The sequence below is a fragment of the Portunus trituberculatus genome, chromosome 12, assembly GCF_017591435.1.
Source record: "Portunus trituberculatus isolate SZX2019 chromosome 12, ASM1759143v1, whole genome shotgun sequence".
Classification (NCBI taxonomy): domain Eukaryota; kingdom Metazoa; phylum Arthropoda; class Malacostraca; order Decapoda; family Portunidae; genus Portunus; species Portunus trituberculatus.
The window spans coordinates 8,004,885-8,019,838 of NC_059266.1; the positions used below are offsets into that span (position 1 = coordinate 8,004,885).

At 40.5% G+C, this 14,954-nt stretch overlaps 1 protein-coding gene across 1 annotated transcript in view; it reads right to left on the bottom strand.

Annotated features, from left to right (window-relative positions):
- Nucleotides 1-8,165: 8,165 nt before the first annotated feature.
- Nucleotides 8,166-14,954, bottom strand: part of LOC123502727 (GTP-binding protein GEM-like) — a 34,519-nt gene continuing 27,730 nt past the window's right edge. Inside the window, 6 exon segments of the mRNA XM_045251951.1 lie at nucleotides 8,166-8,189; nucleotides 8,191-8,319; nucleotides 8,936-9,036; nucleotides 9,336-9,528; nucleotides 11,225-11,316; nucleotides 14,521-14,614. Coding sequence (XP_045107886.1) covers nucleotides 8,166-8,189; nucleotides 8,191-8,319; nucleotides 8,936-9,036; nucleotides 9,336-9,528; nucleotides 11,225-11,316; nucleotides 14,521-14,614 — 633 coding nt within the window.

The window sequence follows — 14,954 nt, forward strand, 5'->3', positions numbered from 1 at the left end:
CCTCATTTATCCTCTTCTTTAGCCTCTCTCTCTCTCTCTCTCTCTCTCTCTCTCTCTCTCTCTCTCTCTCTCTCTCTCTCTCTCTCTCTCTCTCTCTCTCTGCATCGTACATTGCCACAGATATTATTGTACTGCCCAGAAATGCTCTATTTTTTGTACCTAGGTACGGTTTTATCATAAGGAAAAGGGAAGGAAACTGTTGCTATTATTATTATTATTATTATTATTATTATTATTATTATTATTATTATTGTTACTATTATTATGATGTGGGTTTCAGTTCACGTGATGGATATTTTCTTTCTTGGTTTTGTTTTGTGGGGTTTGTTTGTTTATTTGTTTGTCATGACAGTTTCTGTGTTGGGTAATGGAGGTGATGGATGTGTGCTGCTGTGCTGCTAGTAAGGAAGCACTCATTATCATTATTATTATTACTTTTTTATCATTATTATTATTATTGTTATTATTATTATTATTATTATTATTATTATTATTATTATTATTATTATTATTATTATTATTATTATTATTATTATTATTGTTATCATTATCATTATTGTCATATGTCTCTCTCCATGTGTCTTTCTATGTGTGTGATTGTATATATATATATATATATATATATATATATATATATATATATATATATATATATATATATATATATATATACAGTGACACAGTGACTGTATTGATCTTGATAACGGTTCGAGAGATAGTGAATGCATTTATCTAATTTAGAGTTAGCTTTTAAAAGAAGGCGAAGTTTGGCATGACTAGTTTCTCGCTTCCCAAGTAACACATACTACATATATCAAGAAAAGCCGCCGCGCCGCCACTGTGCCGCCGGCCTGTGTCCGTCTGTCTGTCTGACCCACACTGGCTGCCTGCCGCCACACACGCACGATACACGCGCCGCCACGCCGGCCGCCCTGTACTCACGCGATATATGTATATTGTGCCATTATCAACTCAAGCGCCACCAACTTTTATTATCCTTGGGCGGGGCTGCGATATATGGCGGGTATATTGTGCCATTATCAACTCAAGCGCCACCAACTTTTATTATCCTTGGGCGGGGCTGCGGGATGGGGCGGGGCGGGTGGCGGGGCTGGGTGTAGCTGGTGTACACATTCGGTGTTGGCAACACTTATGATTTACTCACTGGTGTGAATGGGAAAGATGATTTGTTTATTTATTTGGCTATTTATTTATTTATTTTTTTAATCTGAGTTTCAGTCTTCGGTAATGTTCCTTGTCAGTCCTGCTTGTTTTGAAATACTTGGAGTGTTACTTAAAGAAGCTCGAGTGTTGCTTATTTACTTTGATAATTTTATATATTTCCTTACTCTCCAACCTAAACATAGCACCAAGACACATGTTAAGCCAGTCCAGTGTGTGTGTGTGTGTGTGGGTGGGTGGGTGTGTGGGTGGGTGGCGTGTGGCGTGGGTGACATGACTGCCCCGCGTGTGACATGACCAACCGTTGCTGCTCCTCACCTGACACACCTTTCTCCCTACAGGCGGTGACCCAGGATGACCCGAGGTGACCCTTGATGACCCAGCGTCCAAGTGAGTCTTGCACAGTGTTGCCAATTCAACGCCTTCTGTACCATGACACGTTTCTATATTCTGCTTACTCTCATTTGATACAGCTTCAGAAACTTATGTGGGGGGGAGGGTTAAAATAGTGAAGACCTTGGCCATTATTCTTCTAACCTCCATAGACCCTTGCTAATGTCAATACAATCATCTAATCATAACCAAAACTCAAGGTAAAAATGGGTCCCAGTACTGAAGAGGTTAACCTAACTTTACCTAACCTAACCTAACCTAACCTACAATACTTCTACCCCACACCACTTGCTGCCCTGAGAGATAAGAAGCTGTGTGCCTCATCCCTTATCACTTCCCCTTATAGTCTAGTAATACTCAAAACTCATGGTAAAAAATGTGTCCCAGTACTGAGGAGGTTAACCACTTCTGTATCATGACACATTTCCGTGTTCATTCTGGTGACTATTTAGTGATTTAATACACCTTCAGAAACTTATGTGGGGGTTGATATAGTGGAGACCCTGGCCATTATTCTTCTGACTTCCATAGACCCTTCCTAATGTCAATAAAATCTAGTAGTACTCAAAACTCATGGTAAAAAATGTGTCCTAGTACTGAAGAGGATAACGGAGCTGAACCACCGCCTGCCTTCCGTGACACACACCAGGAAATTAACACAACGATATAGAAGAGTGCGATAGTTTCTTTATACTCACGTTTCTTTCCCTCAAGATACAAAAAAGGACTATATGTATGTATAATTATAGGCTATGTATGTATATATTATGTATACTTCCATATATGTTGCGCGTGTTGACGTCGACTCAAGAGACAGGCACTAGGCAGAGACGCGGATGAATACACAACAGGGCCACGACACCCAAACACTTCCCATCAACCCCTTCAGTAGCAGGACGCGTCTTCACATTGATTCTTATTACTATTTGGTGATTTTATACACCTTCAAAAACTTATGTGGGGAAGAAATTAGTGAAGACTCTGGCCATTAATCTTCTGACCTCCTTAATGTATATAAAATAGTCCAATCACACCCAAGACAAGTGACTATTTGCTGATTTTATACATCTTCAAAAACTTAAATGAGGAATAAAATAATGAAGACTCCCTCCATTAATCTGCTGACCTCCATAGACCCTTGGTAGAGTAAATAAAATGGTCTAATCACACCCAAACCTCGTGGCAAAAAAGCGTCCCAGTACTGAAGGGGAGGTTAACATCTGGTATCGCGGGAGTGTACTTTACATGGGTACAATCTCACTAGGTGTCAGTTAAAAGCAGAACATTTATATATAGTTTGTAAGATAGGTAGCGAAAAGAGAGCACAGTTTGAAAGGTATTTAGAAGATAGAAAGGATAGGTGATTTTCCCATTTTCTAGGCTATGAATGATGTACCATGACACTATTTGGTATTGTTGAAAGTAGTACAAAGTGTTTTCCCTGTTAATGGTGAAGAGTGCTTGTTAAACTATCACTGCTGTCAGGGAAACACATTGACAACCCAGACAACTTCCACGAGAGCATGGTGGAGAGAGAGAGAGAGAGAGAGAGAGAGAGAGAGAGAGAGAGAGAGAGAGGATAAAGAACCTCAATATAAAGGAAGAGAAATATAAGAAAATGGAAAGGAAGGGAGAGGCAAAAGAGAGAGAGAGAGAGAGAGAGAGAGAGAGAGAGAGAGAGAGAGAGAGAGAGAGAGAGAGAGAGAGAGAGAGAGAAGAGAAGAGAAGAGAAAGAAGTTAGAAAAGTGAGAAAGAGAGTAAAATGGAGAGAATGAAATAGAGATGGATAGAAAAGAGGAAGGAAAAGAGAGAAAAGAGGAAATAGAAGAGATGAAGATAGAAAAGGTAAGAAAAAAAAGACGAGAGAGAGAGAGAGAGAGAGAGAGAGAGAGAGAGAGTGAAGGCATTGAAGTGTTTGAGAACGTGGCCCTTAATGCTTCGGGTCGCTTCAACACTGCTCTGCTCTCGCCTGATGTGACTGAGGCGAAGACTGATAAGGGAGACACACTTAGCTTCTTATCTCTCAGGGAAGCAAAAGGTGTGGGGTAGAAGCATTGAAGGTTTGGTCAGGTTAGGTTAGGGTCAAGTTTGTTTTGGGTTAGGTTACAAAAGGTCAGGTAAGGTCAGGTTAGGTTAGGTTAGGTTAGAAAAGGTCAGGTTTGGTCAGGTTGAGTTAGGGTCAAGTTTGTTTTGGGTTAGGTTAAAAAAAGTCAGGTAAGGTCAGGTTAGGTTAGAAAAGGTCAGGTTTAGTCAGGTTAAGTTAGGGTCAAGTTTGTTTTGGGTTAGGTTAAAAAGGTCAGGTAAGGTCAGGTTAGGTTAGAAAAGGTCAGGTTTGGTCAGGTTGAGTTAGGGTCAAGTTTGTTTTGGGTTAGGTTAGATTAGATTGGATCCCATTTTTCTTTTTCTTTTCTCTTTTATTATTATTTTATTATTATTTTTTTTTTTTTTGCGAGAACAGAAGTAGCGCCAGTGAAGTTGTAGCGGCCCGAAGCACGTGAAACTTAAAACTACACGAATAAATGACCAACATCTTTATTATTTCTCCCTAACATCTTAACATCTCAACATTCTTTCTTCATCGCGTTAACAGACAGGAAAAGCGGATTGATAGGAAAATAGAATATATATACACGTAATACTTTGTCCACTTCTATCCTGGCACACACACACACACACACACACACACACACACACACACACACACACACACACACACACACACACACACACACACACACACACACACACACACACACACACACACACACACACACACACACACTGCACCTGTTGCTATATATTACGATTGACAAGACAAGACCAGACATGTTTCTAGTGATTATTGTTCCTAGAGAGAGAGAGAGAGAGAGAGAGAGAGAGAGAGAGAGAGAGAGAGAGAGAGAGAGAGAGAGAGACTTACAACACGAGACAATAACGAGATATGTATTTTAGTACCAGTATTTGTGAGAGTATAATGTACATGGTTATTCTTCTCATAGTAGTAATAGTGTGGTGGTGTAGCAGGAGGAGGAGGGGGCGTCACGAGTAGGTATGGTGTGGTGTGGTGTGGTGTGCTGTGGTGTGGGTATGATATTGTGGATTACTGTGGCTGTGAGGTTACAAAAAAGTCCATTAAGGTTATAGTATGTTGTGAAAAAGTTAGGTTAGGTTAGGTTAGGTTAGGGTAAGTTAATGGAAGTTAGTCAGGTCAGGTTAGGTCAGGTTAGGTTAGGAAGTTAGTCACGTTTCAGTCTGTACCTCAATAACCCTTTATTTTCACGTCCTACACTTTACTCTACGGGAAATGCTTGTCACTTTTCAATAATTCAACAAAAAAATCAAAAATCAATAAAATTAAATAAAAATAAAAAAAAAAATGAATAAATAAATGAATTGCACTGTGGGGAAAGTTTTGCTGTGTTGAAATAAATAGAAAGAAATGAAGGTGGTGGAAAAGATTCACTAAATATTTGGAGAGAGAGAGAGAGAGAGAGAGAGAGAGAGAGAGAGAGAGAGAGAGAGAGAGAGAGAGAGAGAGAGAGACGTAAAGAGCACACATATCACTCATACACAAATAAAAACAATGAAATAAATAATAAACCAAAGAAATAAAGAAAAAAAAACAAAATAATCAACCGGAGAGATGACAGAACAAAGAAAAAAGCAAGAAAACGAAATAAAAAGCAAAAAAAGACACAAATAAAGAAAAGAAAGGGAAGTAAAGAATAAAGCAACAATAAAGCAAAGAAAGGAATAGTTTGTAAGTTTGTATGTTTCCCAGGTAGTTTGTAAAGCGCGAGAGATTTTGCAGCCGACAGGTGAAGATTAATTAGCCCAATGCACCTGTCCTCTCTCTCTCTCTCTCTCTCTCTCTCTCTCTCTCTCTCTCTCTCTCTCTCTCTCTCTCTCTCTCTCTCTCTCGTCGAGTGTTTGTATGTATGTATGTTTGTTTTATATTAATACGTCATCTATAAAGTTTTGGCATCTGAGAGAGAGAGAGAGAGAGAGAGAGAGAGAGAGAGAGAGAGAGAGTCGTAAATTAAGGTATAATTAATGACCTTTACCTTTACCTGACCTTTGCTGGGAGAGAGAGAGAGAGAGAGAGAGAGAGAGAGAGAGAGAGAGAGAGAGAGAGGGAGAGAGGAGAGGAAGAGAGAGAATGTGCAAGAAAAAGTGATACGGTGATATGTTGATGTGCTGGTAGTAGTAGTAGTAGTAGTAGTAGTAGTAGTAGTAGTAGTAGTAGTAGTAGTAAATGTGAGATAAAAGGCGGTTCTCGTTATCCTTTTTCTTGCAATTTTGTTTTCATTCTTCTTTCTCTTATTTTCTTTCTCTTTCTTATTTTCTTTCTTTCTTAGAGAGAGAGAGAGAGAGAGAGAGAGAGAGAGAGAGAGAGAGAGTTAAAGTAATTACTACATTTTGCATTAGTCGATAAATAAAATAAACTCTCTCTCTCTCTCTCTCTCTCTCTCTCTCTCTCTCTCTCTCTCTCTCTCTCTCTCTCTCTCCCCTAAAGTGCCACATTTTTACCTGTCTCTACATGATTGATTACAGGTGAGAGTGTGTATTGATTATTTGTTAGTGTTACTGTATTCACCTCTAAGTGTGTCTAACATTATTACCACAGCGATTACTTATCTATGAGTATAAAAGGATTTGTTTATTATTACTACCTGGCCATTGCTTCCCTTATACTCTTACCATTGGGAGTATTGCAGAGAGAGAGAGAGAGAGAGAGAGAGAGAGAGAGAGAGAGAGAGAGAGAGAGAGAGAGAGAGAGAGAGAGAGAGAGAGAGAGAGAGAGAGATGTTTTTTATGTGTATGTATGTGAGGAGGTTTCTTATTTGCATGTACGTAAATTATGCTGCACACACACACACACACACACACACACACACACACACACACACACACACACACACACACACACACACACACACACACACACACACACATCTAGTCTTATGCTTACAGATTGTCAAACCAGTGATATAGTACCTTATGACTGACTGACTGACTGACTGACTGACTGACTAAAGGCTACTCTCAGTCATCTCATTTCTTGCTTTTATTATTTCTTTTTGTTTGTTTCTGTGTAATGTCCTTTCTTTCCTTGTTGTTGTTGTTGTTATTGTTGTTGTTGTTATTATTCTTGTTCTTTCTCTTCTTCTTTCATTCCCTGTTTCTGGTACACTTTGGAACTCCCACTTCTGTGACATCAACTCCTTCACTAGCGAGGATTCAAAACACAGACACACAGCCACAAATGTCAAATAACTAAACAATTCTTCAGGGACACTAACACCGCAGTGGGCTCCTTAATAAACTTACTTCCTCTTATCCTCTTATTTCTTCCCCTGAACCAGTTTGAATTGATTTAAAAGGGAGGTTTCAAGAGTTTTATCCCTTCTTTTTGGCTAACTCTGGGACCTGTACGGGGACTGGCAAGTTAGTGGGAGTGGGACCTTTCTTTTATCGTTTTATCTTTCCTTTGGTCAGCTTTCCCCTCTTACTTGAAAAAAAATACTCTTACACAAAAGATATTATTATTAGTAGTAATAGTAGTAGTAATAGTAATAGTACAACCTGGCAGTCCTACGCCCGTGTCCAGAAACGCCTTCTCTTCTCACTACGACAAATTTCCAAGGCCACAGAGACGATTAGCTATTTTTTCAAGACAGTTTCTCCTTTTAATAAACCAGAAATCTTGTCAATCCATCACCAGAACCTTGATAATCCTCTTAAAAACGCTTTATTATCTCACCACGACAAATTTCCAAGGCCACAGAGACGATTAGGTAGGTTTTCAAGACAGTTTCTCCTTTTAATAAACCAGAAACATTCTCAATCCATCACCAGAACAATAAAAATACCCTTAAAACACTTTATTATCTATACGACAAATTTCCAGAAGAGACGATTAGGTAGGTTTTCATAGAAGTCTTCACCAACTATCACCAGAACCATAGAAATACCAGTAAAAACACGAGTATCTTCAACTGGAGCCTTTGGAAAGCAGTGATGGTGAGAGAGCAAGGCGTTTCAGAATACAGGTGCTTGAGTCACTGTTTTACTGCACACCTGCCACCAGTGTTACTCTTAGCCAGGTGTTTGCATTGTTTTTTTTCTTTTCTTTCTGTACAGTAAGTCCTCATTAAGCTCCCCTTCATTGGCCTCTAATGTAACTCCTCTGTGAATTTTTTTTTTTATGTAAGAAGAACTACGAAAGGCAAAAAAAGTGAATATTAGAAAAAAAAAAGGCCCACTTGAGCTGCAGTCTCCACTAAATAATCAAAAGAATCAGTCAAAATGCAGGAACAAATGTCTCGACACACTCTCTCTCTCTCTCTCTCTCTCTCTCTCTCTCTCTCTCTCTCTCTCTCTCTCTCTCTCTCTCTCTCTCTCTCTCTCTCTCTCTCTCTCTCTCTCTCGTAAAATGACGTGTGATATTTGATAGTTTTAAATTCCCTTTGGCTAGCTTTCCCCTCTTACATGAAAAAAAAACTTTTACACACACAAAAAAAAAAAAAAAAAACAATAGTAGTAGTAGTAACAGTAGTAGTAGTATAGTAGTAGAACAACCTGCCAGTCTAGAGTACATGCAAGTTTTCACAAGGATTTCGACTTGTTATCCATTAGACACATTTTGTTCAGTAGATCCTTGGCAGCGTGAAGACTTAGGGAGGTCTTGGAGGTGGACACTCTTTTAAGCCTCTTCCTCTGCGCCGCCAGCCTCAGCCGCACCTACAGGAAGAGGAGGAGGAGGAGGAGGAGGAGGAGGAGGAGGAATAGATGGACAGGTAGATAAGGAGTGAAAAAGGAGAGAGGAGTTTAAAAAGGAAAGGGAAGATGAGGAGGCAAGTGTAGGGAGATGAGTGTGTTGATAAAGAGGCGGAAGAGGAGGAGGAGGAGGAGGAGGAGGAGGAGGAGGAGGAGGAGGAGGAGGAGGAGGAGGAGGAGGAGGAGAGGTGGAGATAAGAGAGATAAGAGGAGGATGGAGGAGAGTAGCGAAAGGAAGGAACAGTAAGGAGTAGGGAGTGATTACATTAAGAGAGAGAGAGAGAGAGAGAGAGAGAGAGAGAGAGAGAGAGAGAGAGAGAGAGAGAGAGACGATATACTCTATTATTACAATTTACTGTCTATTTATCACGTTTACAAAGAGAGAGAGAGAGAGAGAGAGAGAGAGAGAGAGAGAGAGAGAGAGAGAGAGAGAGAGAGACAAAGACATACATACAAATAAACACAACAAATTTTAGAAAGCAAGAACATTACAAGCTTAAAATAGATACAGGGAAAGCAAACACACACACACACACACACACACACACACACACACACACACACACACACGCCCACACACCTGCTTCACCACGCCCACCAGCAGCTCGTCCACGTTATGCTGTATGCCACTTGATGTCTCTATGAACTTGCAGTCGTGGTTCCTTGCTAGTGACTTACCCTCTGCCGGGACAAGAGATGCGTGTCAGTAGGGGGGGGAGGGTGTTTTGCTCTCTCTCTCTCTCTCTCTCTCTCTCTCTCTCTCTCTCTCTCTCTCTCTCTCTCTCTCTCTCTCTCTCTCTCTCTATCTATCTATTCGTCTATCTCTCTGCTTGGTTAATCTACTTTTCCTTTCTATTCTCCCTGCTAACTCCTTCTCCCTCCCTCTCTCCATCTCTCACCCCTTTACTCCTCCCCTTCTCTTCCCCTCATTCCCTCTCCTTTTCCTACTCCCTTCCTCTCCCCTTCTCTCCTTCCCTCACCTGTCGTGTTAACCAGTCTAGAGCGGGCCAGATCCACCTTGTTTCCCACCAGGATGACAGCCTTCTCCTTCGTGTAGATCTCCCGCCACAGGTAGGTGATGATGTCCTCGGCTTTCTTGAACGATCCCTTATCCGTGATGGAGTAGACTATGATGCAGGCGTGCGGGTCGTAGGTGGATAGGCAGTTCTCGACCTATGGAAGGGTGGTTAATCTTTGCTGCATTTCTTGGTGAAGGTTTTCGAGTTAGGTTAGGTTGGGTTAGGTTAGGTTAGGTTAAGTTGGGTTGGGTTAGGTTAGGTTAGGTTAGGTTAGGTTAGGTTAGGTTGGGTTGGGTTGGGTTGGGTTGGGTTAGGTTAGGTTGAGTGATTTATCCTTATTGCTGTCCTGTTGTTGTTGTTGTTGTTGTTGTTGTTGTTGTTGTTGTTGTTGTTGTTGTGGTTAATCTTTTGCTGTATAAGTAGTTGGTGTATTTTCAAATCAGTGTTTGGTGAGTGTATGTAACGTTGTGTGATTCGTCCTTATTGCTGTCCTGTTGTTGTTGTTGTTGTTGTTGTTGTTGTTGTTGTTGTTGTTGGTGTATTTTTCCAGCTATAGTGTTTGTTTTGTGTATGTTATGCTGTGTGATTCATCTTTATTGGTGCCCTGTTGTTGTTGTTGTTTTGTTACATAATTGGCACTACAAAGGTCTTCTAGTACTCTCTGATGTTATTCCAGTGCCAAGAGTTACCTTAGTCAAGCGCTGAGAGAGAGAGAGAGAGAGAGAGAGAGAGAGAGAGAGAGAGAGAGAGAGAGAGAGAGAGAGGGGAGTGGGGTGGAATATGATGTCAAGAAGCACTAAATGATAAGCACATACAAAAAAGGAATATTGCCTTACAATGTTAATTAAAGTAACAAAAAGAAAATTCAAATAGCTCACCAAGACTATTATAGATTTCACCGCCTTCAGTAAAAAAAAAAAAAAAAAAAAAAAAAAAAAGAAAAAGAAAAAGAAAAAGAAAGAAAAAGAAAAAGAAGAAAAGAAAAAGAGATAAATATAGATAAAATAGAAACAACAACAACAACAACAACAGTTCATTGTGTCCCAAATAAATGACTAACTAAATAATAAATAGGTAAATAAATAAAGAAATAGATAAAATAAGAACTTCTCAACCTTTCAATCTCCTCACACTTTCAATTCACAGCACGCCATGGGAATTTTGGCACACATACCCTGCTGTTCTGAAATGCCTGTCGCCCCCACCACAAAAAAAAAAAAAGAAAAAAAAAAAAGCTGCATTTAATTAAGTCATCCCATCAACTTTTCAATTTTCTATTTTTAACAGGTGTGAGAGAAAATGGATGTTTGGCGGGAATTTTACAGGAAACTCAAATTTATTACCGTGATAAACGAAGGAGGAAGAAGAAAGGGGTAAAAATAAATACAAAAGCAATAAAAAAGAGGAAAGACGATAGATAAATGAATAATAGACACATGGGAGAGGATAGATAAGTCATTGAAGTAAGGGTGAATAAGGGAAGGCATAGACGAGTCATACCAGTAAAGGTGGGTAAGCGTGAATAAGCGTGAGAAAGCGTGAAAAAGCGTGAGTAAGTGACTAAACGTGAGTAAGCGTGAATAAACGTAAGAAAGCTTGATTAAACGTGAGTAAGCGTGAATGATGCGTGAATAAGCGTGAGTAAGAGTGAATAAACGTGAACGAACGTGAAAAAACTTGAGTAATAGTGAATAAGCGTGAAAAAGCGTGAATAAGCGTGAATAAGCGTAAACGACCGTAAATAAACTTGAGAAAAGTGAAAAAGTGTAAATAATCATAAAAAACGTAAATAAAGCGTGGAAAAAACGTAAATAAGCGTGAGTAAGCGTGAATAAGCATGAGTCACCTACAGACATCTCGTGGGCAGGGTGGTCAATAAAGATGACTTCACTCTCTTCCCCGTCCAGCAAAACTGACACGCTCTTCTCGCCAAACTCGTCATCTGAGGGAGAGAAGAGTGAGTGAGTGAGGGAGGGAGGGAGGGAGGGAGAGGGAGAGGGGAGAGAGAGAATAGCGGGAGTAATGATGTTAGAGAGGGAATGAGAGAATGACAAGGAGGTGATGTGAGTGAGTGAGTGTGTGAGTGAGAGAGAGAGAGAGAGAGAGAGAGAGAGAGAGAGAGAGAGAGAGAGAGAGAGAGAGAGAGAGAGTGGAGGAGTAATGGTGTTAGAAAGGGAATGAGTAAGTGACAAGGAGGTGAGGGGAGTGTGTGAGTGAGTGAGTGAGTGAGAGAGTGAGGGAAAGAGAGAGAGGGAGGAAGGGAGAGGAGGAAAGTAATAACGTTAGAGAGGGAATGAGTGAGTGAGTGAGTGAGTGAGAGAGTGAGAGAGTGAGTGAGAGTGAAAGGAAAGATGTAATATATTAGTGAAGAGACATGATATTACTTTCTTTCTTTTCTTCTTTCTTTCTTCTCTTCTTTCTTTTTCGTCATAGTCTTCTTCTTCTTCTTCTTCTTCTTCTTCTTCTTCTTCTTCTTCTTCTTCTTCTTCTTCGTATTATTATTATCATCATCATCATCATCATCATCATCAGTAGTAATAGAAGATGTTTTTATTACTAGAGAGAGAGAGAGAGAGAGAGAGAGAGAGAGAGAGAGAGAGAGAGAGAGAGAGAGAGAGAAAACCTAGGAAATATTACCCACAATTCGTATCATGACCATAGTTTTTGTTATTATACCATTACTTTTATTACACGAGACACGAGAGAGAGAGAGAGAGAGAGAGAGAGAGAGAGAGAGAGAGAGAGAGAGAGAGAGAGAGAGAGTGTGGTTGTCAGTGTGTTATGAGAAAGAAGTGTAGCGTCGGCCAATCACACCAAGCTGGGACATCGGCCTTCCTGTAATCCCTATTGTGTGTTATTGTGTATCATTGTGTATTGTGTATTGTGTTCTTCCTTTTTTATGTGTAAGGGAAAACAGCCAAGGACAACCAAAACTGTGATTAAATTAAAGACCCACTGAGGTGCTGGTTCCCAAACAGGTTGAAGGAAAAATAGATATGTATTTCTAAGGCCACAAGACTCTTCCTTCTTCATATTCACCTCTCCATTACCAGGACACTTTTCCATATTCACTCTGGTGACTATTTGGTGATTTTATACAGCTTCAGAAACTCATGTGGGGGATTAAAATAGTGAAGACTGTGGCCATTGATCTCCTGGCCTTTAGACTCTTTGCTAATATTAATAAAATGGTCTAATCTTACACAAAACTCGCATTTCCACATTCATTCTGCTTACTATTTGATGATTTTATACAGCTTCAGAAACTTATGTCGGGGATTAGAATAGTGAAGACTGGCCATTAACCTCCTGAGCTTTAGACCCTTTGCTAATGTCAATAAAATCATCCAATCATACCCAAAACTCATAAAAAATGCGTCCCAGTACTGAAGGGGTGAAGACAATAGCAGTACTTTTTCCTTAGTTAATATTCGAAGGACTTGTTGTAATGTAAAAGTAGGGAGACAGAAATACGGTGAAGTGAGAAGGTCTTGGCGAGGAAGGAACGAGCAGAAGAAGTTGTAAACAGAAATGTAAATAGAAGACAAGAGAAGGGAAGGATACAGCGCTTCACTTCCACTATTTTAAAAGCCTTATATACGGACGACTGACAAAAAAACAAGCACTGGAGTCCACTTAGTCATCTACATAGCCATTTAAAAGTCCTAATGGTAGTTCCAAGCGTGTGAGAATAAGCGTTCAAACTCGGCACTTTCTCATCACCAAAGCCAGTTAGCCAAAGTTTTTTAATTCGTACTTGCCAGCCAAACAAGTCATCACATGTACCAACTAAGGGCGCTTCACGGCACACACTCTCACAATGATTAACATGCCATTAACGGGGCGCCCTACTTTCTCTCTCTCTCTCTCTCTCTCTCTCTCTCTCTCTCTCTCTCTCTCTCTCTCTCTCTCTCTCTCTCTCTCTCTCTCTCTCTCTCTCTCTCTCTCTCTCTCTCTCTCTCTCTCTCTCTCTCTCTCTCTCTCTCTCTCTGTCTGTCTGTCTGTCTGTCTGTCTGTCTCTCTCTCTCTCTCTCTCTCTCTCTCTCTCTCTCTCTCTCTCTCTCTCTCTCTCTCTCTCTCTCTCTCTCTCTCTCTCTCTCTCTCTCTCTCTCTCTCTCTCTCGGCCAGGTTACGAGCCCCACTTCATCAGGTGTTATGCAAATCGGTCCGCCTGTCTAGCGCGGCCTGATTTGCTTGGCGTCGTAAAGAGGGCAGGCAGAGGCGAGCGTTGGTGAATTCGGCTATTCTGCAACTTCGGCTTTTTGGTTGATTAGACGTGTGGGTTCTTGTACTAACGTGTTTTTTTTTTTTTTTTTTTTTTAATGAGAACTGCATTATTTTTCTCTTCTTTTTCTTCTTGTGTCTTCTTTTTATTGTCTTCTTTATTTTTTGTCTTCTTTTGTGAGTTTTTTTTTTTTTTTTTGTTATTGTAAGAAGAGTGTTTTATTCTCCTTATTTCCTTTAATTAAACTGTTTTCTATATTTATTTTCTGATGTCCTTCTATAGTAAAGCTATTTTTATTGATTTTTTACTTAATTTTTTTTTCGTTTTCTACTACTACTACTACTACTACTACTACTACTACTACTACTACTACTACTACTACTACTACTACTACTGCAATTCCTTAGAGTGCTATCAATAAGGTTGAGGGCAATAAAGATAATAAGATAATTGAAGAAGGAGAGAGAGAGAGAGAGAGAGAGAGAGAGAGAGAGAGAGAGAGAGAGAAGGGGGGAGAAGATTGTTGGGGTGCCGTAAATGTCTCAGGAAATTAGAGAGAGAGAGAGAGAGAGAGAGAGAGAGAGAGAGAGAGAGAGACTGCATATTATAGCAAGTCAGTCCGTCTTATTAATATTTCGTCAGTTTTAAATTAATTCAGTGATATATTTTTTTCTTAATATAGTAATCTCTCTCTCTCTCTCTCTCTCTCTCTCTCTCTCTCTCTCTCTCTCTCTCTCTCTCTCTCTCTCTCTCTCTCTCTCTCTCACTCACTCACTCACTCACTCACCCACTCTCACCCACTCACTCACCCACTCACCCACTCACTCACCCACTCACTCACTCACTCTCACCCACTCACCCACTGTCACCCACTCACTCACCCACATTCACCCACTCACTCACCCACTCTCACCCACTCACCCAAGGAGGCGTCGTAGGTGTTGATGTACTCTGAAGTCATAAACTGGTTGACGAGGGACGACTTGCCCACGCCTGACTCCCCCAGAAGCACCACCTGACGGAGGAGGAGGAGGAGGAGGAGGAGGAGGAGGAGGAGGAGGATGGCGATGGAAGTGGTATTAAAAGAGGGGAAAAGTCATTGGGAGAAGGAGGAGGAGGAGGAGGAGGAGGAGGAGGAGGAGGAGGAGGAGGAGGAGGTAAACGATACGAGGTGGAGGAGGAGGTAGAGGAAGTGGAAGAAGAGGGCAGGGCAAGAAAAAACGATAATGGGGAGGATGATAATGGGTGGAGGAGGAGGAGGAGGAGGAAGAGGAGGAGGAGGAGGAGGATGAAAGGGTAAAAAAAAGGATATTAGAAAACAAAAAAAATAGTGATTGAGAGGAAGAAGAGAAGGA